General features: G+C 39.0%; 2 protein-coding genes and 1 non-coding gene across 9 annotated transcripts; 1 reads left to right on the top strand and 2 right to left on the bottom strand.

Annotated features, from left to right (window-relative positions):
- Positions 1–1,622: 1,622 nt before the first annotated feature.
- HSPA14 (heat shock protein family A (Hsp70) member 14) lies at positions 1,623–27,516 on the bottom strand. Of its 5 annotated transcripts, none has more exons than XR_014072379.1 (14): positions 27,434–27,516; positions 26,188–26,268; positions 26,030–26,112; positions 17,561–17,609; positions 17,327–17,432; positions 16,307–16,397; positions 15,240–15,344; positions 14,009–14,170; positions 12,264–12,419; positions 10,329–10,431; positions 5,231–5,477; positions 4,684–4,920; positions 2,650–2,720; positions 1,623–1,794 (listed from the first exon to the last, which is right to left on the bottom strand). XR_014072379.1 is itself a non-coding variant. In XM_081553565.1 (14 exons), exons 1-14 carry the CDS (start codon positions 26,766–26,768, stop codon positions 1,716–1,718), a joined length of 1,479 nt encoding a protein of 492 aa, XP_081409691.1. In that variant the 5' UTR covers positions 26,769–27,516; the 3' UTR covers positions 1,623–1,715. The 5 variants fall into 5 exon arrangements, 4 of the variants coding, with proteins under 4 accessions (XP_081409691.1, XP_081409692.1, XP_081409689.1 ...); XM_081553565.1 differs by having other exon boundaries at positions 4,684–4,857; positions 5,265–5,477; positions 10,326–10,431; positions 26,766–27,516; XM_081553566.1 differs by having other exon boundaries at positions 4,684–4,857; positions 5,265–5,477; positions 26,766–27,516.
- Positions 4,232–4,355, top strand: LOC145533589 (small nucleolar RNA SNORD22). Its single transcript, XR_014074180.1, has one exon. It is a non-coding gene; the product is annotated as a small nucleolar RNA SNORD22 (small nucleolar RNA).
- Positions 19,246–27,516, bottom strand: MSANTD7 (Myb/SANT DNA binding domain containing 7). 3 transcript variants are annotated; one of them, XM_081553578.1, is made up of 5 exons: positions 26,766–27,516; positions 26,188–26,268; positions 26,030–26,112; positions 23,259–24,237; positions 19,246–22,777 (listed from the first exon to the last, which is right to left on the bottom strand). In XM_081553578.1, the coding sequence occupies exons 4-5, from the start codon at positions 23,815–23,817 to the stop codon at positions 22,254–22,256; spliced, it is 1,083 nt and encodes a 360-aa protein (XP_081409704.1). In that variant the 5' UTR covers positions 23,818–24,237; positions 26,030–26,112; positions 26,188–26,268; positions 26,766–27,516; the 3' UTR covers positions 19,246–22,253. The 3 variants fall into 3 exon arrangements, with proteins under 3 accessions (XP_081409704.1, XP_081409703.1, XP_081409705.1); XM_081553577.1 differs by having other exon boundaries at positions 27,434–27,516; XM_081553579.1 differs by lacking the exons at positions 23,259–24,237; positions 26,766–27,516 and having other exon boundaries at positions 26,188–26,270.
- Positions 27,517–27,701: the final 185 nt, after the last annotated feature.

Here is a 27,701-nt window from a genome sequence, read left to right as displayed (position 1 = left end):
ACGCCATATTACTCTTTTTATATTGCAACTACTCATGTGGTGAGATTACAACTTTAAAAGGAAATAATGAATTAAAGCAAATAAAGAGCAATATTATTATAAATGTTACATGATCACTGTTATTTTAGAAATTCTGGCATTTCCCTATAGTACTTGTTTTGTGCTCTGACACTGTTTTCTCAGTTTTTAAAATCTGACATAATCTTCTGCTGATAAAAGTACTCAAGTGTTTTAATGTACATGAGACACTGCAAAAATGGTTGGTAAGTGAATGAAGATTATCAAGATGTTCACCAAAAATATCTTAACATTTGTTACTCGAGGTGCTAGAATAGAGGATGTTTTATGTTTACTTCTTTAATTTTAATTTTATAATGAGTATGTGTCATTTTATAATCAGAAAAATGTTAAAGGCTGTGGCTCACGGGCTTTAGATCGTGGGCTCAGCAGTTATGATGTATGGGCTTAGTTGCTCTGCAGAATATGGATCTTCCCAGACCAAGGGTAGAACCTGTGTCCCCTGCATTGACAGGAGGATTCTTAATCACTGGACAACCAGGGACGTCCTTATTTCAAAGTTTTTAAAACTTGGGACAAGATCATAAAAGATAACTAAGTACTTAGCCTTTAGTCAAAGGACAGACCTTTGAGGCTGCCTCTTCGTGGACTTATTAGACTCATATCTGAATTTTCCTTGGTGCTCCTGTCCATAATTTGATGCAGAATAATAATAAAAAGATTTAAGTCTAGTTTCTCCATTTAAGAAATAGAAGATTACTGTCATCTGTCTCCATAAAAATCAATGGTAATAATAAACCACATTCCAAAGTCTTGAACAGGTGAAAAAAACGCAGAGTTTTAAAATTTTACTGGGTAAAGATATTTCCCCTTCTCAAGTCCACTGGGAACCAAGGAAAGAAACGAGTGGAAAATCCTCCCTTGGTAATGAAATCTAGAGTCTGATGCACATGGCTCACCTTTAAGCTCTCTCCTCAATACAGGCAGATTAGTTGTCTTGTTTTACTAAGAAGCCTTGTTCTCCTTAGTATCCACCTAAGTATTCTCAATGCACTAGTCAGCATTTTCTGGTGAATAGAAAGTGGCTAGCCTTTTCTTTAAAAAAAAAAAAAAAACAACTTTCAATTTCAAATGAAAAACATGTTTGTTAGAGGGAAAAAAATCAACCTTAACACCCGTGTATTTCCCTCCACTGTTAAGAGTCTGGTGTTCAGTTGTCCATCCTTTTCTCTACATGTGTCACATGTGGATTTAGAAACAATTGTTGTGGTTTTTTTTTCTTTTAAGCAAAAAAGGTATCTTACGTTGCACATGGCTCTGTAATTTCTTTCATTTAACATCAAAGACTTTTAAACTGTTCTTAGCTGATTAATAAGAACTTCTTAAAACTAGAAGTTATAAAGACAGAAAACATTTTTAACTGCAACATTAAATTTCTGGCAAAGTTTTCTTCAAGCCACTTGATTTTATTCTAAGTAGCTTCATGATAGAAAAAGTTCCTTGTATTTCCCACTAATAATGGAAATCTTAAGTGGAAAACAACAAAAAATGTTTGTAACACTTACCCATATACTGTAGTTTAATAGAAACATAGATCATACAGGTCATTTGAAAAGTATTTTAATATAAACATTCTTAAACAAAATGAAATAATGTTGACACTTTAGATTTAAAAAATTCACGGTCCCTCTAAAATACTAAGATGCCACCTCTATAGTAATTGCCTCACATTTTCCAGTTTCTTGATCTGTGCACGTCACGTGTAAAGATCCATCCCTATGCAAACAAAAAATAGTAACACTTCATAAGCTCAATTTATAAAAGCAGAAAGTTCATAAGAAACTATCTGAGGACTCTGAGTAAACAAGAGATCATTTTACCTTTTGAACGAAGAGTATTAAGAGATAAATAACTGAAACACAACTTCATGTCTTTACATTTAGAATCCATGTGCCATACTTAGGTAGTTGTTCTTTCAAAATTTCCTTCTCTGATGAAGGTTGTATTCCTTGAGAACCCATGATGATAAAGACCTTGAGTTGAAAACTTTATGCAAGTTCAAGATATATCAGGTTGTTTCCAATCCCAGGCCATTACAGATCTACCCTAATGAATTCTACATTCTGGCTAAATATGATTTATGGAATAAATTTCCCTTAATGTTGATTTGGAAATGATTTACTTGTAAGACATAGTATTATGGATGGACTGTTGTTAAGGAAATGATAACAGCTGAATTTAATTTGTAATATATTTCCTATAGATTTCCTGTTGAAATACTGAAATAAACTTACCCCTTCACAGCACAAAAATCAACTACGTAAACCTTAGGAAATCATATTTAAAGTCACTAAAAATTATATCTTAAACTTGCATGGACCAGTTTTTTAGGTTGACTACACCCATAATAATAAAAGAAGTCACAAAAAATTCAGAATGCTAACGACTTGAGATATACTTTTCTTTGTAAATACAGTTAATTTCACAGGGCAAAATTTAAGTCACTGATAAGATCTTTATAAGTTTCTAATAAATGATTTTCTTAGAGTGACAACAGATAAAGAATCAACTAAAAAAAGGTAGAATCTCAAAGCAAATTTTCTTAACATCAGCAGTATGTTAATTTTTTACCTTTTCATAGTAAGAACAGCTAATATATCACGTAATCCATTTTCTTTTTTATCTAAATCCTGGAGCACAACCTGTTTAGACAAAAATAATACAAAGATGATTCAGTATTTTGACATTAATAAATTGATGCATCAATTATTCCAATGGACTAAATCTTACTCATTACTCAAAAAACCTTTTAAAACAGGGCTGTTTTCAGTTCTTTTACCATTTATCATAATTCAGAGCATAGAATTAAGCTTTCTTAACTGACACGTCTCCTCTAAAAGGAGGGCATGGAAGATAACTAATGTTATTTGTCCCTCTTAAATGTCATGTCCTAGATTAAAATGATACTGTTTGTCTCAGAAAATACAAACTGTTTTTCTTTTTGGTGATTACACTGTTACAGTAATGTGTAAGTTACATTTTGGCAAGCCTTCTATATATACTTTAAAAAATCAAATATTTTAAATGCACTTGAAAAAACCATTTAAAAGAAATACATGTTAAATTCTTTTGTACTACTATGATTACATTTGTAAGTAAGAATTATTAATGAATTTACTATAAAATTCCTCAGTTTCCTAAAGAAAGGCATACCAACAGATCAAGTTTGAAAGTGACTTTTCAGATTTTGCCAACATCAAATTTTATGACCTTAGGTAAACACCAAGTTTATTCATTTGTAAACTGAGGAGGTTAGAAGAGATGGAATCTGTAGAAGATTCTCTTCCAAATTCAGTATTATGTGACTAGCTTTTTCCTTTCCACCATCTAGTAGCTGCAGAGTCTCAGAATAGTGTGTCCAGAGAAAATGTAAGAAATGCACCGATTCAAGAAATGAATACTAGACTTCCATCTGAGTTTAGAGCCTGGCGCACAGCAAAGTGCTTTTATAATGATACACCGCAGAAGTATATGGAGGAGCCTTGAAACCTTTACTAGCTGAAGGAGACCAGGCAAGAATACTGGAATGGGTTGCACTTCCTACTCCAGGGGACCTTCCCAACCCAGGGATTGAACCCAGGTCTCTTGTGTCTCTGGCACCGGCAGGCAGATTCTTTACCACTGTGCCACTTGGGAAGTCCATTATTTCTTGGGCATGTTTCTAAGCAAATAACATGGCTCCACCTGATACTTTTTAAAGGATGTAGAGGACTATAGCATATGATCTAAGCATGTGATATTTGAAAAAGCAAACTTATTCTATGTCAGAGGCAGCATGGTGCAATGGCAAGAGCATGGGCTCAGGAGTAAAACCAACCTGAGGATAAATCTCAGCTCAATCAAGCACAACGTATTTACTATCATGAGCCTGTTTCTTAATCACCTATAAAACACACACAACAAAGTCTATCTCATAGCACTTGGGATTATGTTTGTAAATTACCTAGTAGAGCACACTTGGCATTTAGCAAACAAATCAATGTCATTTCCCCTGCCACTGACCTTATTGTCAAGGAGGGTAGAGAGGACAAAGAGAAGCAGTAGAAACACAGCTGTGCTGTTTTCGTTTTCCTCTCTTTCAAATTGAAATAGCTTATTTATTCTCTTTCCAAAATGAATAAGTACAAGTAATCCACTCATAAAAATGTATTAATCCCAGTGAAGAAACATTCATGTCTTACTTCCTGTCCTAGTTCAAGAGCCTGTAAAGGTGAACCCACTGGGGCTGGCTGGGGGAGAAGAGGAAACCTCATTCCAGAAGGAACTGTCTGAAGGATCCTAAGAATTTCTAAACAAGGCAAAGGGTAATAAATGACTGGTTGAAAAGTAGATTGTATTTTTTTCCCCCTAGGTCTAAAGAAAGAACAAAGCACACATGATGGAATCCAACATGAAGGAAATAAAAAATGAATTTTTTTGGTATAGATTACCTGTTCAAATTACCATATAATCATTTCAGCCTGTCTAAATAAGGTTTAAAAAAAAAAAAAAAGTGTTAAATGTCCTATATGCAGTTTATGAATTAATGTTAAACTGAGCCTAAACCAGAAGGAAAAGCTAAATGGTTTCATGTGATTAATCCATAGTATAATCTGATATATTCACCTGTGCAAACTTGTTTTCCTCTTTTGCAGAGTTTTTCCCCTCAGACTCATAGAGTTCAAGACACACTGAGGATATACTTCCAGGGGCCTGTAATGTGTGTTGTCTTCGAGCTGGCAAAGGAGTCCCTGATGGAAACAGTACTTTGAAGCTGTTGGCTCCTGATTCATCAACTCCCTAATAAGCAGGAAAATAATATGCACATCCTTTGGTATCATTACAATAAGAAAAAAATCACTCCTATTAGAAATGACGATATATTCCTTGTCGATAATCTCAACACTATAAGCAGCAAAGAGAAGAAAATAGAACCAATCCTTAATCCCAACCCACTTTAAAAATAAATTGAAACGTACAGTTCTCAACCTGTATTAGAAGCTTATGATTAAAATAGCAAATTAAGAAATTAACATTAGATTAATGTCAACTGAAAGAATATCAGAAACTCATTACAAGTAAAATTATAAACCTAAATTTAAAATTTTTACCCATATACAAGGTTTTATTTTAAAAACCATACGTATGTCAACTTGTGGCAGTAACTTTATACTATGTATGGAAAAGTAAAGACAAGCTAAACATACCTTAACTAAAATATCCTTGGCCGAACACTCTATCTGAAGAGCATCTTCCACTGAAAGGCTTTCTTTCCCAATAAGGATTCCTGCTTCTATAGCTGCACCAATAGGGATGACCTCATCAGGAGGAATGGAATTGAGAAGCTCAACAGCTGGGAAAAGATCTCTAATCATTTGCTGTAGCCTTGGGATTCGAGAAGACCCTCCACAAAGGACAACCTAGAAAATAAAAACAATTTTCAGTTTTTTACTTTTAGAACAATGATTGTTTCTCAAAATTAGATGTAACAGGCCATCTTTATCACATGAAATGGTAAAATATAAGAAGCCCTATTTTAGCATATTATTTTAAACTTATCATATAAAATATACACATATAAATACGCATTTAGTACACTGTTAATGTTTAACATATTCTTTACTAATGACAAAGTTCAAAATGAGGTAAGAGTAAAAAAAAGAGCCCTGGTTATGGAGGCCGAGTGTCTGAGTTCCAATCCTGGCTCCATCACTTACATGCCAGGATTACTTCAGGGAAAGTCCTTACCCTCTCTGGAAACTTTTTATTGGGTTGGCCACTATGTTCGTTCGGGTTTTTCCATAACAGCTTATGAAAAGGAACTTCTTGGCCAACCCTATAGTTTCCTCATCTGTAAATGGAGAGCCGATTTCCTGATGCTTTGCCAGGATTAAATGTTTCAGTGAATATAAAGCCCATCATTTTCTCCCTCTATCCCTGTAAGAGGATTATACATCCCCACCCACAGCCACTGCCCTGACACTGCAACCCATCCCTTTATTTCTCTGCTCCATACCCAGGACTGGCCATGGGTCTAGCTTTGGCCAGGTGAGTATGAATACAATGGAGTACAATACATCTAAGCAGAAGTTTTAAAAGCCCTGCATGTTCTGCCAGCTCCTTTCCTCTTTCTCTTCCACCATGAGAGCTACTCCTTTAGCACCTGGGTCGTGGAATGAGAAGCACACAGAAAAATGTCAAAGCAGTGGATCCATGGCCACCTTCAGCTGCTCACAAGCAAGAAAAAACCACTACAGAAAACCAGTGAGACTTGGGGGCTGTTCATTACTGTCACAAGGTCAACAAACTTCAGAGACAACACTATATTTTTAAATTCTCAAAAGTTTGTATTTTAGAAGTATCTAGTGGGAAGCTGCTGTATAGCATAGGGAGCTCAGCTCAGTGCTCTGTGATGTCCTAAAGGGGTGAGATGGCGGTAGGAAGGAGGCTCAAGAGGGAGGTGGTAAATGTATACATATAGCTGATTCACTTCGCTGTACAGCAGAAACTAACACAATTTGTAAAGCAATTATACACCAATTTAAAAAAATTCTTAAGTCTAAGAATGTACTTGATCTCTAGTCAAGCAATTGAGGATTGTACCATTTGTGATATCTAATGTCAGGGATGTATGACCAGTTAATGAAGGAAGAGAACTCACATTAACTGATCATCTATGGTACGTCACACTGTGCCATATATGGTTTTCATTTAATCCTCATAACAACCCTATAGAATAAGTTATATTTATAATACTTACCGGAAAGTTAAATATCATCACCCTCCTAATAAGAGACAGCAAGGCTCAGGAAATTAAGTGATTGGTCTATTCTGGAACTATTAGCACTGTGAGCTTTCCAGTTCAGTTGGATCTGTCTCCAAGCTCATTCCCTTCCCACCACTGCCTTGTATCATTTATACCACGTGCCTTCATCTTTATAAGCCACCCTTCCACTCACCTACCACAACGTATAGCATATGTATGCAAAAAAAAACACCCAACTGAACTAAAACCTCTACAAACAGACAAAAGAATGCAACTTTCTTTGTCTACAACAACTTTTCTACAACTTTTCTTTGTCTATGTTACAACACAGACAAAAATAGTGAAAACAGAAAATCTTTCAAACTATAGCAAATTAAAAGAAAACAGTAAACAGTGCTGCGATGAACATTGGGGTACACGTGTCTCTTTCAATTCTGGTTTCCTCAGTGTATATGCCCAGCAGTGGGATTGCTGGGTCATATGGCAGTTCTATTCCCAGTTTTTTAAGGAATCTCCACACTGTTCTCCATAGTGGCTGTACTAGTTTGCATTCCCACCAACAGTGTAAGAGGGTTCCCTTTTCTCCACACCCTCTCCAGCATTTATTGCTTGTAGACTTTTGGATAGCAGCCATTCTGACTGGTGTGAAATGATACCTCATTGAGGTTTTGATTTGCATTTCTCTAATAATGAGTGATGCTGAGCATCTTTTCATGTGTTTGTTAGCCATCTGTATGTCTTCTTTGGAGAAATGTCTGTTTACAATAGCCAGGACATGGAAGCAACCAAGATGTCCATCAGCAGATGAGTGGATAAGGAAGCTGTGGTACATATACACAATGGAATATTACTCAGCCATTAAAAAAAATACATTTGAATCGGTTCTACTGAGATGGATGAAACTGGAGCCCATTATACAGAGTGAAGTAAGCCAGAAAGAAAAACAACAATACAGTATACTAATGCATATATATGGAATTTGAAAGATGGTAACGATAACCCTATATGCGAGTCAGAATAAGAGACACAGATGCATGGAACAATTTTATGGACTCTGAGGGAGAAGGTGAGGGTGGGACGTTCTGGGAGAATAGCATTGAAACATGTATATTATCGTATGTGAAACAGAACACCATTCCATGTTCGATGCATGAGACAAGGGCTCAGGGCCGGGGCAAAGGGATGACCCAGAGGGATGGGATGGGGAGGGAGGTGGGTGGGGGGTCCAGGAAGGGGAACACATGTAAACCCATGGCTGATTCATGTCAGTGTATGGCAAAAACTATTACAATATTGTAAAGTAATTAGCCCCCAACTAAAATAAATAAATTTATTAAAAAAAAAAAATAAAAAAAATAAAAATAAAAATAAAAAAAATAAAAGAAAACAGTAATAAATATTTGTCAAACACTTGAACAAAGATGGAATTGGTAAATTCAGAAGCAGCTGAAGAAATGAGAGTAACAGACCAACAGATTTAAATAGATCAATAAATGAAACCTCAGTGTGTCAAATACCCATCCTCCCTAATAGAACCAAAATTCAACAGTAAACTACATGCCTCAAAAGAAGGTTGCAGTAAATAGCAGTTAATTTTCTGATTATACAGAGCATTTACAAAAATAAATTTAAAAAAACCCTAAGATTTAATTGACTAAACAGGCAAAGAATACGGAATATTTACACATAAGGAAATACAAAATTAAACATTTACTATTTAGTTAACATTGATAATACATGTTTTCAAAGAATCCTATAATAGTCAATAAAATATAAAGTAAAAACATATCTCTTTTCAACTACTTAACGGAAAATTTATCTTTAAATGATAAAACTCAGTGTCAGCAATTTTATACTAAAATATCTGTTCTCATACACTGCTGATGAAAGTATGAGTTAATTCAGCTCTTTTGAAAAGTAACTGAAGGTAAAAATAGGCTTCTGCTATTTATATTCTTTGACTCAATATTTTTATTATAGAAACCTACCCCAAAGAATAATCTTAAATATAGGAAGAGATGGGCATCACTTTTCTGGGGAGGGGAAGACCCGATCTAGGAGTTCAAAAGAACAATGAAATAATCTATGGTGCTCTTCCTTTTCTAGGATATTAAGAGCCTATTTAAAATTATTTCTTAAATTTTTATTCACTTATTTAGGCTGTGCTGTGTCTTTGCTGCTGCATGCACTTTCCTCTAGTTGCAGAGAGCGGGGCTACTCTCTTGTTGTGGAGCACAGGCTCCAGGGTGCACTGGCTACATAGTTGTGATTCCAGGGCTCTAGAGCACAGGCTCACCCCACTCCAGTACTCTTGCCTGGAAAATCCCATGGACAGAGGAGCCTGGTAGGCTACAGTCCATGGGGTCGCTAAGAGTCGGACACGACTGAGCGACTTCCCTTTCACTTTTCCCTTTCATGCACTGGAGAAGGAAATGGCAACCCACTCCAGTGTTCTTGCCTGGAGAATCCCAGGGACGGTGGAGCCTGGTGGGCTGCCGTCTATGGGGTCGCACAGAGTCAGACACGACTGAAGTGACTTAGCAGCAGCAGCAGCAGAGCACAGGCTCAATAGTTGTGGTGCACGGGTTTACTTGCTCAGTGGCAGATGGAATCTTCCCGGACCAGGGATTGAACCCATGTCTCCTGATTTGGCAGGCAAATTCTTTACCACTGAGCCACAGGGAAAGTTCAAGAGTCTATTTAAAATTGTGTCGATGAAGGCTATATAGTAACATGGACAAAGAAATTGGTTATAATATTATATAAGGAACATAAAATTCAAAATTGTGCAACAAATTTGACAAGTTTATTATAAAGTAAGACAATGGTCCTATTTTCTGAGTTTTCTTATATGAAAATTCCTTTATCAACAACAATGAAAAAATGTATATACATTGTAAAAGAGTAGAAATAATCTTGGGGAAAAAAACTACAAACCAGCTGGAATATTTTTGAAAGTCTCTAAATCTTTTCTTATGCAAGCAAATATGCAATATTTCTCAGCAAGCAGAGAGAAGGAGACTGTTCTACTGGTTAAAAGCAGAATTGGGAACCACACTGAGCTAAATCCTGGTTCTACCACTAGCCACATGATCACCATAAAGCTACTTATATCTCTGTACCTCTGTGCCTCCAATTATAAAATGGAGGTAAATAATACCATCCACTTCATAGAGCTCCTGGTTAAGGTACAGCAAGTTAATTCATGTAAAACACTCAGAAACAGTGCCTGACACCTAAGAAACAGTCTAATATTTGTCAGTTTTTGCTTATATACAAAAAATACACTGAAAAGGAATTTTAATCTTTTTTGCTAATAAACATACAGAACTGTGAGTTCATTAGAGCCATTAATCAAAATTTTATCAATTTCCTTATTTCCTAATGTAAGGTAAGAAAATATTTACATGTATAAAAATATTCTCTCAGTACCAAGGGGCCATTTCCTAAATTCCCAGTTGAAAACTATTTCTAACATAAATAAGAAAAATACAAAAGTTACTACCTTGTTGATATCATCTGCTGTAAATCCACTTTGTTCTAAGACTTCTCTGATTTTATCTATACATTTATTAAAAAGTGGAGAACACAGAAGTTCAAATCTTGCTCTGTAAAAACACATAAATACACAAGAGACAGCAGAAATAAGTTAAATAAGACATCTTCTTCTTGTAAAGGGTAATGTCAAAACCTACTGTGATAGATCTCTTAAGAGTAGGTTTATGATCAGAATAGGATATTAAACACTCAGCAGAGCAATATCACGGGAGGAAAAAGTCTAGGTTATTCATCTACAAATGTATATAATATTAAATTCACATAGGAAAATTATCATACCCATAGCCTGCTTATAAGCTGTCAAAAAACCTAAAAATAAATTCTCAGTGTATGGCATTTCTATCAATAAATCTATTGATTCAAATCAAACCATAATTTGGAAATTTTTGCTATTTTTATGTTTTAAAGTTTTAAAAACTGTTTCTCACTACTTTTCTTTATGGTCTGAGCCTCTGCTGCATTTAAGTTTGGTTATTTTGCACCCCCTGAGAAGCCTGAATGCTAGCAAATAAAATGACAAATTCTATTTCCTTCTTAATAAATGATATGAATAAGCAAACATTTACCGAGTACTTGGACAAACTTAGCACTAAGTTAAATATTCTAGAAAGAGAAAAAATATAGACTCTCTTGCCCACAAGAGATTAAAATTAAATGGAATAACTTTCTTTTAGGTTGTAGCTTGAAATCTCTTAAAATATTTAGAGAACTTTCTGGAGCCACTGGCCACTTGAGACTACTGAGGAATTAACTCTGGCTAATACTACTGAGGAACCAAATTTTTAATGTTATTTACCTATTTAATTAACTAAAAATTTTAAATAGCCACTGGTGGCAGTGCTGACCTGGAATCGGGGAAAACCCAAGGAGAAAGAGGGAGCAAGCTACAAGGGCCAGACAAAGAGAGAATTTAACCAAACAGAGTGAGTAGAAAGCCTAAAAATAATGTAATACTGTATTCTGGATATTCACTACGCTTCCAAGTCACCTGTTAGCTTGTTGGGAGGTTTAAATAGTGCTAACTCATGGTAGCTGTTAGTATTGTGAATAATATACAACACACAATGAGAGGACAATGACCTCCCCCACCAATTCCTGGGTAGTGGTGCAATCATTTGTAACCAGTGTCTTGGATTATGGAAAAGATATGAGCATTAAAAACAATTTTATACACATTAAACCTGTGTTTACAAAATGTCACAAAAGCTATTAAAATTTAAAATGTTGCCAATGGATGACAAAGCAAATAAAACTAAGACAGAGGTCAATCCTCAGAGTAAGGTGATAGGTAATGAGCATGAACTCGGGAGTCAAACTAGCTGGGTTTGCATCCCAGGTCTGTCACTTACTAGCTGGATAACCTTGGACAAGAAATGAAACCTCCCGTGTAAAGTAAGGAAAACAACAGCACTTACCTCATTGGGTTGTTATGAGAATTTAAGAGTTAATACATAAGAAAGAACTTAGAATATAGCCTGCCACACAGGGGTAACAATGAAGTCATAGTAAACCACCACTGATGCATGTGGAAGCCCCACAAAGAACTAGGGACTATACAGGTGGGACTGCTAGTCAAGAAAGGAAATTTACAAATCTCAAACTTTCAAGTCTCCTCTCATCATTCTTTCAAAGGCCTGGGATGCTCTTGTCACACACAGCTCCTGGTAGGTATAACAGGGCAGTCACCAGTGACACGATTGCTTTGGGAACAGTCATTTAGTCTGACAAGAGCTGAAAACTCTGGAAGTAAAGACAGAAAAGCTCTCCTTTTATAGTGGGCTAAAATCCTCAAATGAGAAAATGAAAAACCTAAAGCGAGAAAATTACACCTAAATGTGAATACACTTGGAACTTTTTGAAGTTTTTCGAACTGCGGTTTTACCTGGACACGTTGCAGTCAAAATCCTGACCTTCATACAATGAGTCAAGGAAGCAGTTGGCGCTTCCCAAGGTTGACAATGAATGTTTTGCAGTGTCAGCACCGTTCATCAGCTTCATCATGGCGCGGGCATTTCCTCTCACATCATGTCTGAAGGATCTAAACAAGAAATACAGTCTTTGAAGTTTAAAAATTACTAGGTCATTTAGACTTTATTGTAACTAAAATCTGGATAATCCCCATTAGGATAATTGTAAGCTCATGAATCAGGGATTTCCCCGGCGTCCAGTGGTTAAGACTCTGTGCTTCCACTGCAGGGGTGCAGGTTCCATCCCTGGTTGGGAAGATCTTGGATGCTGTGCCACATGGCCAGTAAAAAAATAAACAAATAAGCTCAAGAATCAATATTAATACCAGATTTTATTTTTTCAGAATATCTGAGGAAAGAGAATTTGAAGAGGGGTCTCAGGAAAAATGAATAACCAATATCCTTAAGACTCTGAATTGCTGGATTGTTTAACCACAGTTATGGACTGCATTGAAGTACAGGAGCCGTCATCTTTTTGCAAATGAGACAAAAGGACACTGAAGGAGATTCATGCAACTGGGTCAAGCCTCATACCTCACCCTTTACAATCATAGCATGATTCTTGTTGAATGGCATAGAATTATCTGTCCAGCATTAAAAAAAAAAAAAAAAAACTAAACTAAAAGTGCTTCTTCAAAGAAATTTGAAACATATAAAATACATAAAGTTACAGTTCTTCTACCTCCAAGGTGAGTTAACTGTTAAAACTGCTTGCTAAGTGGTGAGTGATGGCTCTGTTTTTAAACATGTTTAAAATCCATAACAAAATTAACAATGTCCTTTCTTGAGTTGGAGGGGCTTCCTTTGTGGCTCTGCTGGTAAAGAATCCGCCTGCAATGCGGGAGACCTGGGTTCAATCCCTGGATTGGGAAGATCCCCTGGAAAAGGGAAAGGCTACCCACTCCAGTATTCTGGCCTGGAGAATTCCATGGACTGTATAATCCAAGGGGTCACAAAGACTCAGACACGACTGAGTGACTTTCACTTTCTTTCACTTTCCTTGAGTTGGAACACCTTTATAACAAAAAGCAGCATAGGTCTTTATTGAACAAATGAGAAATTACCACTTTTTCAGGACTTTTTTTTAACCCAGTGTAGTCAAACTGATGAAAACACTACTTTTTAGAGCAGTGATGTCCCAAATATAACCTTTATATATTTGACTCATGATGTGCCAAACAGGATTAGAATTATGAATGGAATAATTACATCCAGCAACAAAACTAAAATATTCCTTGCGGTAATAGATACCCCATTAGACTGGCTCACAGAATCTAACTACAACATAATCTTTTACACCTGTAAAAACTGTCCAGGAGGTAGTGAGGCCTTACTGCCTTTACCCTCCTTCACCCAAACGTAAAAGCAACCACTGACGAATTAGGAAGTTGAACTTGAGATCCAAGTTCATGCAGTTCAGTGTCTGGTGGTCCCTTACACTGAGTGAAAACTCTAAGTATACTGCACTAGGCAGCTAGGCCTCTGCTTTCCCATTTGCCAGGATAGATTTTATAATTTCAGATATGAAAATATCCAGTGCCCTGGAAAAACCATGCCCTCCTTTGAAAGGACAATTTCAAAGAAATTGGGGGAAAAAAAATTAAACCTAAAGCTAAATTTCAGGTTTATCATCAAACATATCAAGTCCGTTAAAACTCACCTCTGAAACTCAGAGGCTAGGTACTGTGCTAAGGTTTCTGTGAAGTGGGTACCTCCAATGTTATTATCAGTGTTTGTTGAAAGAACACGGTATATTCCACTGTTAACTTCCATGACACTGATAGATAAGGATGTTCCTCCAAGTTTGAATACCAAAATGTTGCTAAAAAAAAAACAAACCACGAGTAAGTTATGAGAGAATCCTAGTATTGTAAAGCCAATTCTGATTTCTTAAACTAAGAAGTCATTTAGCTTAACTCCTGTAAATCACAAGGAAACTGAAGCTCTTACGGGAGAAACCGAGTTGTCCATGGTTATTGCTTAGGAATGAATCAAGCCTAGAAACCAGATCTTCTGATTTTAAGTCAAAGCTCATTTTTACTTAATCCTGCTGGTAAAATTGTATTCTTTCTCATTAATTGGAGTTCAAGACACTAACTTTTCAAAGTAAATAAAAAAGAGATTTGCAATTAAAGTAACTCTAAGAGCATTAAATATAAAAATTTTGTTAATACTGTCTTAACTACTGCAATACCCATGTTCTACAAAAGTTAAAATATACACAAAACTAGGCATTAATTTCCTATGAATCAAAATCCAAAATTTCTGATATTCTACATTTTAGATTACTTAAATTCCTAGTGATTTATATTAGTTTCTTTAATTGTGAGATATGAATGAAAAGATACAACTGGGGAAAATTAACACATCTGAATTGACATCCCTAAAGTTGCATAATGTGTCAGATCTATTAGGACCAGTTTTACAATTAAATTAGGAGTACATCTTACTATTTCATTATCAAATGAAATCTTAAATTCCCACGCTGGCTTTTCTGTTATCTCCTGAGAAGTCAAATGTACACGAAAGTCCTCACTGTTTTTCTAAGCATGTTTAATATTCGAATTGGTAGTAAACTTAACAGTGTCCTAGAGCTTCAGTTGTAACTTGGCTGGCTTATAAACTGCAAATCTTTCTTCACTAAAGGGACAAAGTGTTAGATGACAAGAGAAGGGTAGGAAGGTGCAACCTTCCCTCCTGTTATATCTGTTCTCTGCTTTCTAGGACATCTTTCTCATCTATTTGAAAAACTCTAGATGAGAATTTTGATGTCTTTCCACCTATAAAAGCTTGGAATGACTGCACTATATAACAATCTCTATTGAAATAATTGCTATCATCTAAAATGTTTTCTGCACTGAAAAACTTAAAGCTGAAAATATGGTTTTTACCTTTTCCCAGTGGGGGAGTCTTGTCCAATTCCGTAAGCCAAAAGAGCTGCAGATGGTTCATGGATTAACCGCAAAACATTAAACCCAGCAGCTCGGGCCGCTTCCCTGTGGACAGTGTGCTTTTAATAAATTTGGTATCACATGTTCAAGTCTACATTTTTAGAAATGCTCTGCTAAAGATTTTATGCAATAGCAAATAAGATTTCACAAGCAGAACATGAAGGGTAACGATCTTTTAGAAGCAAAATAACAGAACACAAGAAACAGACCTAAGTCTTTTAGTGTAGAGATCAATTTCTCTTTAAAATAATAATGTTCAGAGTCTATTTTCTTGACAAAGAAGATAACATGTGCCTATATTAAAGAAAAGAAAGCTCTCCAAATGCTTGAGCTTACAAATTTCAGAAAAAGATTAGGACATAACATATTTATAATTCATTTTAGAGTTAATACATATTTATAATACACTTATAATACATTTCCAATTTGTTTAATTTAGGTTCACAGCTTTAACATTCCATAAGTACAAGTAAATAAAGCAATTCTGTGCCCCAGAAGCAACTCAGATGTTCAGCAAAGCCCTACAGGGAACTCTACCCACAGAGCAAAAGACTGGGTGCTTGCCAATTACATTTACATAACAATCTACAATTTTTTGTTTAGATGTTTATCTAGGTTAAAAAAAAAAAATTTTTCTAAAATTGCTTATTTTTATACAATTCCCACATAAGCCTTAATTACAATACACTAAGGCAAAGTGATTCACAAACGTCAACTTAATCTAGTCATCAAATGTTTCCAATCAAAATAGCGAGGAAGATATTAATACATGCAGTTGCAGGTTCTTTTGACACTTCATAAAATATAGAAAATATTAATGATTATTACCACAGGATTTTACCACAATTTTACCACAGGATTTACACATATAAATATATACATGATTTACAAACACAACATTTTGTGTAAGGTATTTGCACATACAATTTTACCTTTTACTATACAGTAAATTCGTGAAATTTGTATTTCCTTTAAACAAGTTAAGAGAAACTTCATATTATACTTACCCAAGAGCACTTTTTTGCTTTTCTCCAAAATCAAATGGAACAGTAATGACTACATCATTGGCATCTGAGCCCAAGACAGAATGTGCCGTTTCTGTATATGAAAAAAAATTTTTAAAGTTCACAAAACTTAATGTGGTAATCATGTTATGACATACATAAGTCAAATCATTACACTATACCCCTTAGTTATATAGTGCTGTATGCCAATTATATTTCAATAAAACTGGAAGAAAAACATAAATTCTGACAATACACAAAAATGTCAAGTGATACTGATGTTTATTCATTTGCACCCAAGATCTTTTTATTATAAAGATTTTCCAATTTGTGAGGCTGTCCCACCCCACTGATCTTCTTCTCTTGCTGTCTTAAACCATGCACTACTTTCTATGGTTTTGCTATAGTTTGTGCACATGTGACTAGGTACTTTCTAAAGTGTGTGGTTCTCAGGCTTCCAAGTTTCAACCACCTCCCAACCAAATGAGATGGGCTCCACTGAGAATGGGCTTCTGATGCACAAAGGTGCAGACCAACTACCATGAAAGGCTGCCCTCCATCCCATCACACATCACAGATTCCAGAGCTGAAGTAAGCCTCATCAACAATCTACTCCAAAAGTCCTCAAGTTGTTCCACAGGAGGCTGCTCAGCTCCAAGCCTTTGCCTGAAGTGATAAAGCCAGACCTACCTAATCTGCCTGAACACTGTGGAGATTGTACTACCTTGAGGGAGATATAATAATTCACTTTTCACCAGCTTACTGGCCACTTCATCTTCAGAAGTTTTGAAAACGCTGATTTGGCCCCATCCATTTACATTTCTTCTGGGGAAACCACAGTCAAGGAAAAGAAGTCATCTAATCAAGGTCACATGGCCAGTTAGCAGGCCAGTCAGGTCTAGCATAATTTAGGCCTCCTCACTGCACGTCTGCTCAATCACCCTGCTTCGCTCCAGATCAAAAAACACCTCTAGCTTTTTTAAAAGGTCAATTTTTAAAAAGATCTTTTCTTTTGCTCAATACCTTTCATTTTACTAAATATCAGTCTGGCAACATCTTCTGGGCTGACAAATTTCTTTTCTTCTCCAGTATCTATTTCATATCGTAACTTCCCATTTTTTTCAATGACCTGTGAAAGAAGTGTGTTAAAATAAGAAATGATTTTTAACAAAATACAAAGTTTCAAATCAATATAATTGGTCATGACCTTGGCAATTACTTTGCATAACAGGGAAGTAATACTAGAAGCATACTCACTAAACATTTACTTTCCGTGATGTATTTTCGAGCCTGAGGATCATCAGAGCTGTCCATAAAGACAAATATAAATATTTATATCATCATTGATATGTAAATTTTAAAGATTATATTCTTCAAACCAACAAGTATAAAAATATAATTACAGTAATTCCATGAAATTCACATATGAAATTCACATATGAAAGTAAATAGCTCTTGTTCTGATCTTACTATCAATAGATGTTATACATTTGAGAATATTTTCATAGTATCAATTAAAGTCCTATAGTTTCATATCTTTGATCATATCTCAGAGCCAAACCACTGAGATTAAAAAGGACAAAAGGAGGTAAAACCTCAAACCAGAATACCTAACACCATCTTTGTTGCTTGGTTTCTGAACATGAATCAATGTCTGAAACCTGAAAGCACTGAGCAAAAGTATGAATGTTGTTATATGTAAAAGTACAGAGTATTACAAGTAGATAGATACTGTCCTATACAAAGTAGGTACTTGACAAATGTGTATGGCAAGGAAAAAAACTAAGACAATGGGTGTTACGTTGCTCAAAATAGTAATACGAATTAATGCAGACTAGTGCAGACTACAAAACGTTTCCACTGGATCTTCCCAGCACTTAAGCGGGGTTAGTTTGGCAGGTAGTATTCAGGAGTAACAGATTTATAGATAGTCAACAACTTACAAGCTGATAAGGGGCAGAGTCAGTACTTGATCCCAGGTCTTCTCTACCAGGCTAGGTAGACTGCCTTGCAGTGAAGACAGTGAACAACTAAGGTACTTTTGCCTCGAGCAGGGATAAAAGTCTGATTCTTGGCCTAATTTCATCTAGAAATGAAGATGAAGTAAATCCTTCCATTTAACCCTTCTTGCAAGGGGTTGCAGCTATTCTGTCCAGAGATCAGTCTTAACTGTTTAGTAAGTAGGAGGAGATGAAAATTAATAGTGGCTCTTCGCTGAAGGGTTACCGAACACGAGGGCCCTAATCTGTGTCAACAAGGGGGAAATGAAAGGGGCTTAAAATGGGATTAATTTGGCTTAGAACTTTGTTGGCAATACTTGCAGATTCCTCCTATCACCTCCACTATCACAGGTAAGCAGTTTGTCTGACGTCACACAGCTAATTAATAGCACAACTGGCTGGAATTCAGATCTTTCATATAAAGTTTAGTATTTTTTCCACTAACTCCTCCCCTCTTTTCTAAACCCAGTATTTATACTGTGTCCTGGACAAATATTTCAAGGATAAGAAAAAAAAGACTAAGTGTGCCTAAGGTAACTTTTTTCCCCATCAATGCTGTAACGTTGGCCTGACATGTAGTGGTTCTGTTGCCTTTAGAACAGAATTTAAGTCAACCAGGATGATTTCTGAGTATGTTATCTGTCACTCAGATAATTTGCCAGAAAAGGGTATTTTAATGACTTTAAATGGAATTTAATGAACTCTTAGAAATGGCAGTTTTGGACCTGATAGGATTAATGTGATTTAAAGAACTTTTAGAAATGGAAAATTCCTTCTCAACTGAGGGCCTCGTTCATTTGAGGACAGAAAGCACACGTAGCTCTGAAGGTCTCAGAGAGGTAAGGTCCTGAAGGTTAGCCAGTGGAGAAGCAGAAAGTAGAGGATGGAGAAGATGGACAAATGTTCACAGTAGCACCAGAAAGTAGTGGACTGACCCACAGCTGTGTACAGATAGCAACTTTATTTGTCCACACCAGGATCAAATCACTTCACAGAGAGGCAGAGGGTGGTGGGAGGCTGGTATACACAGCACCATTTACTTTGCAGGCTTCAGGAGGCAGAGCATCACTCCTACCAGGGTACTCTGGCCTTCATCCTCCTCTTTCTTGAAGGGCCCCTTGCAACAGGCAGATCCTCGCCCCATACTAACATGCTACTGGGCTTGTTCCCCCCACTGTCCCAGCATAGAGACTGTTACAGCCATCTGTCCGCTGGGTCCTCGTGCAGCTCCTGTGAGGTAGCTGGGATGGCTTCCCACTGCAGAGGGGAGGGGCCTGAGGTACAGAATGGTGGAGTGACCTGCTTGTGGACGGATGGGGAGTCCTGGCTGGGGCTAGAGCTCAGGCAGGATTTCCGGGCCTGTTTTCCTCCAGTCTCCCTGTATTACAACTTCCTCCTCTTAACAGGCTTTGGCCTGTTTTTCTGTTGACTTCTTTAAGATCTTTCCCTTTAGTTTTATTCCCACCTTCAAGTTACTTCACGCATTAGGTCTGCACACTACTGCCTCCAAAGTTCAACTTGACCTCCATGCTTTAGCACTTCTCTTATCTCCAATAAATCCCTGCCTGAGTACTTCGCTACCATTAAGTGATTAACACAGTATGGGCCTAACTCTTTCAAGTACTTCCTTATTTTTTCAGAAAATCTACAGTAGTGTTATCCAGTTGTAATTGAAATGGATCCCTCTATATAAGGACCTAAAACAACACAGAAAAAACAAACAAAAAAATAATCTCCATTTCCAGGCCTTTTTAAAGCAAGGAATCTATGTCTGGGTGTGGAGTTAATAGAAGTCCATGAGAAGTCATAAATATCAATACTGTAGAATCTTTCCTTAAAATACAACTGTTAGCAGTATTTCAAACATACATTAATATGCTGCTGTGACTGAAAACACGACAATCAAAATTTCACTTTGTCTTCTGTTATGCTATTCATCTAATTTTCTGGAAGGTACGAGAAAAGCCATCTGGTACAAACCTTTTTAGAGATAAAGAAACTGAGGCACAAAAAAAGACAAGTGATTTGCTCAATGTAACAAACCGTGACAGCATCAGAACCCAGGAATTCTAACTCAATTCCAGTGTAGTCTACCTCACGCCTCCTCCATAATCGCTCGTTTACCAGAGCAGCTTGCCTGCCTGCCATCTGTTCCTGATTCCAGGGATATTCCCACTGTGGTTTGGACCATTTCTCCACCTAATGGTATTTCCAGCATTTAGGTAAGCAACCGAGCTGCAAAATATAAAGCAAAACCTCTCCCAGCAGGCCTGCACTTTTTATTTCAATCTCTAGATTACAGGAGGGCTTCCCTGGTGGTTCCAGTGATAAAGAATCTGCCTGCAATGTAGGAGACACAGGTTTGATTCCTGGATCAGGAAGATCACTGGAGAAGGAATGGCAACCCACTCCAGTATTCTTGCTTGGATAATCCCATGGAAAGAGGACCCTGGCGGGCTACAGTCCACGGGGTCATAAGAGTTAGACACGAGTCAAGAGACTAAACCACCACCACTACCACTAGATTATAGGAAAACTTTTTAAATTCCAAGTCTGCTTTTTATATTTCTTGAAATAACTTGTGTCTCTTACGTCTCCTGCATCAGCAGGCAGGTTCTTTACTACTGAGCCACCTGGGAAGCCCAAATAACCACTAAGAGCTTTAAGTCAGGTTAATGATGGTCAGTAATGGCTTCCCTTCTAAAGTAAGTTGGAAGCCTGGCTCGATACCATCTTATCTCCTCTAGGAAATGTGTGTGTTTCAGAGAGAAAAGGGGATGTATCTGTGAAGGGCTGGTGCTTTTAAAAAGAGCTATCTGTTGCAGGCGGTCCTTATTCATACCACCCTCAATTGTTCCCAAAGCTATTCTCTTCTACTATATGCCATTAACAAGGTGAACTTTTGTCTACAACTTGTTAGAAAAAGTGACTTTGGAGAGTTTCCTAGAAGAAACATTTTCTCAGGCGTGCCTTCTGCAACATACTAGACAGAAAACAAAGACACAGAGCAGAACAAAATTAGCTACAAGTATTTGGGAAGCTTATATAATCCAAATTGTTTCCATGATGTCCAAATGACAAACCAAACCTAGACATATAATTATGAATATAAAGAAACCTAAACATGGAATGCAAAGAATTTACTTATAGGGAGTATTCTATAAGACAGCCAATTACTTATTATATCAAAGATTATCAACATGAACCAAAACACACGATTGTGGCTTCCTATCAGTTCTGAATTATATCCACAGAGATAAGAGACTAAGGACAAGTAAAATGGAGGGAAAGATGGTTTGACTATGAAGTGCTTGCTAGCAGTTATGTCACAGACACAGCAAATATAAAAAGGGACCAATACACGTTGCAGCTACATTAGCCTAATGAACTCGGAAAGGTTTTAAGAAATGAAGATTGTAAACTCCAGGGAGCAGTCAAGTTAAACTAGTAGAGATTTAAGCAGAGGTCACAGTGTACAACCCTAATTCTGTATCTTGTCAACTACTGTGCCTCACCCCAGCCTTCTTAGCCAAGGTCATACGCTTTAATACCTTACATGTGTATAGTGCCTTTAAACCCTTTCACACCTATTTTAGCCATCTGATCCTCACAACAACCCTGTGAGGTAGGCAGGTTTAGCAGCTGAGGAAGCTGGTGTAGAGAGGTAAACTAAAGTGTCTCACATCAGTGACGAAGCCAGGGCTAGCTAGCTCTGTGGACTCGGCTGCATCCTTTTTCTACTGGGCCACCCCTTGCATTTCTAAAGGGTCTTTCAACTAGTGGAGACACCTGGGAGCAGCCACTAGCACATATGTTCCTACCACTCCACACATTAACCGTCCATCTACTCTTTTTTGTCTGAGGACATGGAAAAGGAGCCAGGGTATCAGGAGGCATCGGCTGGACCCAGGCTCTGCCAGTGTAGGAAATACACCCTTGCATGATCAGCTCTAACTTTTGGTGTTTGAAATTAATCTCTGAAGCAACTTTTCAAGTCCTAGCTGGAAAGCCCCGGTTGCCTCTTCCACTGCCGTGGCCAAGCGTCTGACCGCGACTACCGCATCCCTGCGGAGCTCGTTGGCAGTGTCCTGCTGAGCGCTGGCCTCCTCGCCAATGGCAATCAGCCGATCCAGTTTTTCTTGCTCCCGCTTTGAAAGTTCTCGTGCCAACCTCCTGTTTTCTGCCAGCTCGGCTGCAATAGTCCTGGCCACTGACCGCCTTCTTCGCCGGGCCCACCTGGGAGGGGGCTCACTGGTCAAAGGTCTATCCCCACCAGAAACAAAAGGAGCCCTGGAGGAGGAGGCTGGAGGCTGCTGTGCGGAGGCCACCCCGTGAGTGTTTCGGCTGGAGCTGGAGCAGGGGCTGGGCTCACCGGACACAGCCAGTCTGGTCATGGGGATGCTCTGACAGGGGGCAGCTGCACCTCTGAAAAGGTGATGGGAGCTGCTGTAGCTGGGGGTCCCTTGAGAGCACCCTGAAAAACAAAGCAACAATGTTGCAGAGAGGACATTCCTGCTATGGGAATGCTTGGAGCCAGCCGCAGAGTTGAGAGACAAGGACAAAACCAAGGCATCTCTCTGCAGGGGGTGGGGAAGAATTCATTTTCTCATGCGGATATTTTGGTCTGCTACAATAGTATGTCCAAAACTTCCCCCTCTGCCTTCCATGGAGCTATCCAACCCTTTCTACAGCCACAAGTTCCTAAGTCCCCATTATAATTAACGCCAAAACTAGTATGGTTCTAAAGAGTACTTTGAGGTTTAAAAGAGTTCTAATATCATACATTCCTAGGGTTACAGCTTTTAAAAATCTGGAGCCCTTTCTCTCACCATTAGGTTTAAAAGAGAGGGCAGGGGCTGAAATAGTGACTATGCTGAAGAGGTCGCCATCCAAATACACACTGATGAGAATGAAGTGACTCTGGGACCCCGACCCTTCACACGCTTGGGGGTTACCTGCACCCGAGGATTCATCCCAGGAGTCCTCGAGGTCACTGGTTTCTGGCATCTGGTCACTGACCCTCAGCTGACAATCATCTGATTCCTTCACTGTTTTCAAAATAGGCTGATGCTCTGCTGCCTGAGTCCTTTTTGCTCCCAGAATGCTGGTCCCTTCCTCCCCTGGGGGGTCAGGGGCCGCTAAATTCAGGTCACTGTGCTTGGCCCAAGCAGCATCCTCCATTAAGTTGTCTGCATCAGTCACTATCTGATTTCGGAGAAGCTGATCCAACGTATCATAAAAGGGACAGTGTGGTGGGTCGCCCATACTTGTGGCGTGGGCCACATAGGCCTTTAAATATAATGCCTTCAGGACTTTGAACTTGGAGCGGCACTGACGCTCGGTGCGGCGGAAGCCTTCCTGCTGCATCCGCTTGGACACGGCCTGATAGACATCTGCGTTGTGATGCACGGTCTGCAGGCGCTGAATGTACTCTGCCTCGCCTAGTATGGAGAGAAGCGTCCGTGTCTCCTGTCTGGACCATCGGATGCCCGCACTGCTATTGGAAGTAGCCATGGCGGACGGGGAAGAAAGACTAGCTGGAGGAGGCTCCTGGGCAGGAGGGTGCCGACCTGAAGGTGTGAGGAATTTCTGTGTGCTCCAGTCTATCTCCAGGAGCCAGCTGCTTCTTCCCTCTCTGGGCTAATTGCTGAGAAGCCAGGTCCGAGGACCGCATTTCTGGCTAGAAGGCCACAGGGGAATGAAAGTTACAGGAACGGTGTAAGGATAATTGTGGCAGTAAGTTAAGTGGTGCTAGTAAGTAGGTTGCAAAGAGAAAGGATGCCAGGGCTGAGAAAAGCCCAACTCTGGGAGTTTGCTCAGGATGGGGACTGGACCAAGGGCTTCAAAGGGCCTTACTGGCTTGGCAACAAGGGGACTGGCTTCTCCACAAAAGGCAGGATGCTTCCAAGGCTGAGACCTGGAACCACCATGTATCTGTAAAAATCACCATTGTCTTGTAAGTAGATAGACCAACGGGGGCGGGGATGTCTGGACCCCAAGGCACATCACTCTGGAGAAGGGCTAGTAGGACCGTGGTGCGGCAATGCGGGTCTGCTGGGGCTCATTCCTCACTAACCTCGGCCTGGGTGGCACGCTATGCTGTGTATTACCCGTCTGACTGTCACCACTGCACTCTTTGGTTAAAAGGTAACTTCCAGGGCCAGAAAAGCAAGCTAAAGTTGTTCTCACTAATACAAAGCTTTTTGCCTAATATGGCAGAAGACATCCACATCTTTATTTCCACCATCTGCCCCCAAATATCAGCAAAACCCAAAAAGGGCTCCCAAAGAGATGCACCTATGGAACTATTCTGGATTTTGACTGTGTCAATGCTGGTACCCTGGTTGCAATAGTGTAGTATAGTTTTGCAAGATGTTACCAGTTGGGAGAAAATGGTAAATCCAGAAATAGACTGATCTCTCTGTATTATTTCTTGCAACAATATGTAAATCTACCATTATCTCAAAAAAAAAAGTTTAATTAAAAAAATATATTATTGGCTGCTTACTTCCTGCTTTTTTTTTTCAGTTTATAATTTGTAAAATTTTGACAGCAACTCAATTTATTTTCAGTATGCTTAGTACTAAGTTTAGCCAACAGACAAATGAATATGGGAGTGTATGTATCTTTACAACAATTTGAATTCTCTCCCAAACAGTATAGTTTTTGACTTAATCAGATATTCTGAAGAAAAAAAATGAGCTTCAAGTTCAACTTACCTAAATACAGGTAAGACATAGTAAAAAAAAAAATAAAACAAACCATATATATATCAAATTTAATCCATGACCCTCCAAACCTAAAAACAACACAAGGAAATGTCTACTTAAATTCTCACCTGAATAAGGTAGAAAGGAAAGAACCTGAGGTTAAGAATTAGGTGTCCTGGACCACAGTCCTGTAGAGTTCATCCCCCTAAACTAATTTAGGGATACCTTAACTTCTGTGTGCTTTGATTTTCTTATCCAGAAATGAGGAGGTATAAAATCTGCCCTACCAATCTTACAGGAATTTCAGTGGATTAAATAATAGATGTGAAAGCACTTTGAAAATTTAAGAACACTATATCAAGTATTAAAACTCCAATGAAAATGAATACCCCTAATTATCAGGGTAATCTATAATTTGAGGAGACAGAAGTCTGGGGAAGCAAGCCTCTTTAATCTTTTAATTAAAGTTATAGCAGATGATTAACCTGATTCTTAAGACATTAATTAAGCTGTTTTCCCTAATGATTAAATGTGTAAGCCAACTGGAAAAGTTAGTTCCCAGAAAGTGTCACAAAGAGATCTGAAGAAGAAAATCAATAGCGTCAACATAAATATTCACCAATTACAATAGACTTCACAAAATTCAACTATAGTGCAAAGAAATCTTCAAATTCCCACATAATCTCCCAGTTTAAAAAGAGTACTGTAAAACCGTGTTACATTCAAACTGCCACCTATGAATGACACAAGTTATCAAAACTAAATGCACACTGGCAGCTACCAATACTAACAGACCTGTAAGTGAGAAGCAAATATCTCCGTGAATCCCATCTTTCAGAAAATTCAGCACTAGTATCAAAAGATAACAGCCTACTGGGGAGTTCTGTGAAATGACCCAGTCATAAAAACAACGAAAAACACACTGGTGTTTCTAGTTTCATTTCAAATTATGCTTACATTCAAATTATAAACATGTTTTTTGTTACCATAGGTGACAGTATTATTTTACTCCATACCTTCTGCCAAGGATCTGCTTGACTTTCATTACTGTGTTTGAAATATTCCTTATTCTACTTTGTTTTGCTGCCAATCCAACAACCTGAAAAAGAGCAATCTATTACAACGCATGTCATTTTATACTTATTTCAATGTACAAAAATGAGGAGAATGGTACCTCTTCGTTTTTTGAGTAAGCAACAATAGCTGGAGTAACTCTGTCACCTGCATCATTTGCGACCACATCAGCCCGGCCATCCTGGAGGTAAATACACAACTGTATTAGTTCTTTCGAAATGAAATGTATAGTCTCCTTAGATACATTCAGACATATGTGGAGCCCTGTGACTGACATATATGTGGAAACAAAAACTGCTTTACTGTATTTCCTAGATCTTAGTAAGACCAGAATTCTACAACCAGCTGTCTCATTTTTCAGTCTGTTCTGCGTAACTGATAACAGAAGAGACATAATAATAACAACCTCTCTATATAAAATAACGTCTTAGTACGTTAAGCTTTCTATTTCTCTTCCTTTTCCCTGTAAACGCTCATCTTTCTTCCCTCTTTTTACATATGATGAATTAGTAACAATCCTTCGGCTTTTCCCCACAAATCATTTGACGTTTAACCGTGAGACAAGTATCAGGGCTGTCCCTTATTATTGTTCCTTCCGCCTCCCCACAGACAAGAAGAAGCCCTAAACTCCTAGTCACACTCTCATTTCCAGAAAGGATAAGTGAATAGAGCACACACCATCAACTGGCTTCGCACGCTTCTCGGGATTAACAGGTCCAGTTCCAGATCGCGGCCACCCTGCTCTTTCTTGGCAAAAGTCCAGAAACCTCCGGGTACCAGACGCTCGGGTTCCCCTCCCGGCCTCCTGCGTCCATGAGGTCCCCAGGTCCGCCTTCCTCCTCTAGGCCTCCAGCGCCCAGGACATTCCCGGGTCCGTCCCCACCCCCGGGGCGCGGGGGGGGGAACTCCAGCTCCCAGCTTGTCCCTGGGTCCGCCCCCCACCCCCCCGGGGCCTCCAACGCGAAGGACGTTCCCGGGTCCGTCCCCATCCCCGGGGGGGGGACTCCAGCGCCCAGGACGTTCCCGGGTCCGCCCCCGCCCCTGGGGCCTCTGGGGCCCAGAATGTCCCTGGGTCCGCCCCTGGGCTCGGGGCCTCCGGAACACAGGATGTCCTCGGGTCCTCCTGAGCCCAAGATGTGCTGGGTCCGCAGCTGCCTTTCCTGAGGGGCCGCGGGGGACGAGGCCGAGTCCGCCCAGCCCTTAGCCCCTAGACTTCCTCGCAGAATCGCCTCTCCGTGCGACGTTCCTAGGCCGGCGACACACCATTCACAACCCCGCAGACCAAAGGACTTGGCCTCGTACCCAGAGGACGCTGCAACCGCAACCCAGCTCCCCGAGTCCCTCACCTTATAGACGGCCACACAAGCTGATGTGCAGCCCAGGTGAACCCCTATGGCCGCCATGAGGCGGCACAGACGCCGGCAGCACTAACGGGTGGTTTCCCAGAAGCAACAGCGCCGGGCCGCGGCACAGCCCCATCAGGCACCGCGGAGACTTCACGTTCCCGCCCACCCACTGCGCCCTGGCCCTCGCCGAGGCCGCCCGCGTCGCCGCCAATCAGCGTGAAGGTCCCGCCTTTTCTGTTGCGCAGTCGGCGATTAGCTATAGTGAGTC

Source organism: Giraffa tippelskirchi, chromosome 13 (genome assembly GCF_054371585.1).
Source record: "Giraffa tippelskirchi isolate mGirTip1 chromosome 13, T2T-mGirTip1v1.2.pri, whole genome shotgun sequence".
In the NCBI taxonomy this organism is placed as follows: Eukaryota; Metazoa; Chordata; class Mammalia; order Artiodactyla; family Giraffidae; genus Giraffa; species Giraffa tippelskirchi.
This window is presented reverse-complemented; position numbering and strand designations above follow the sequence as displayed.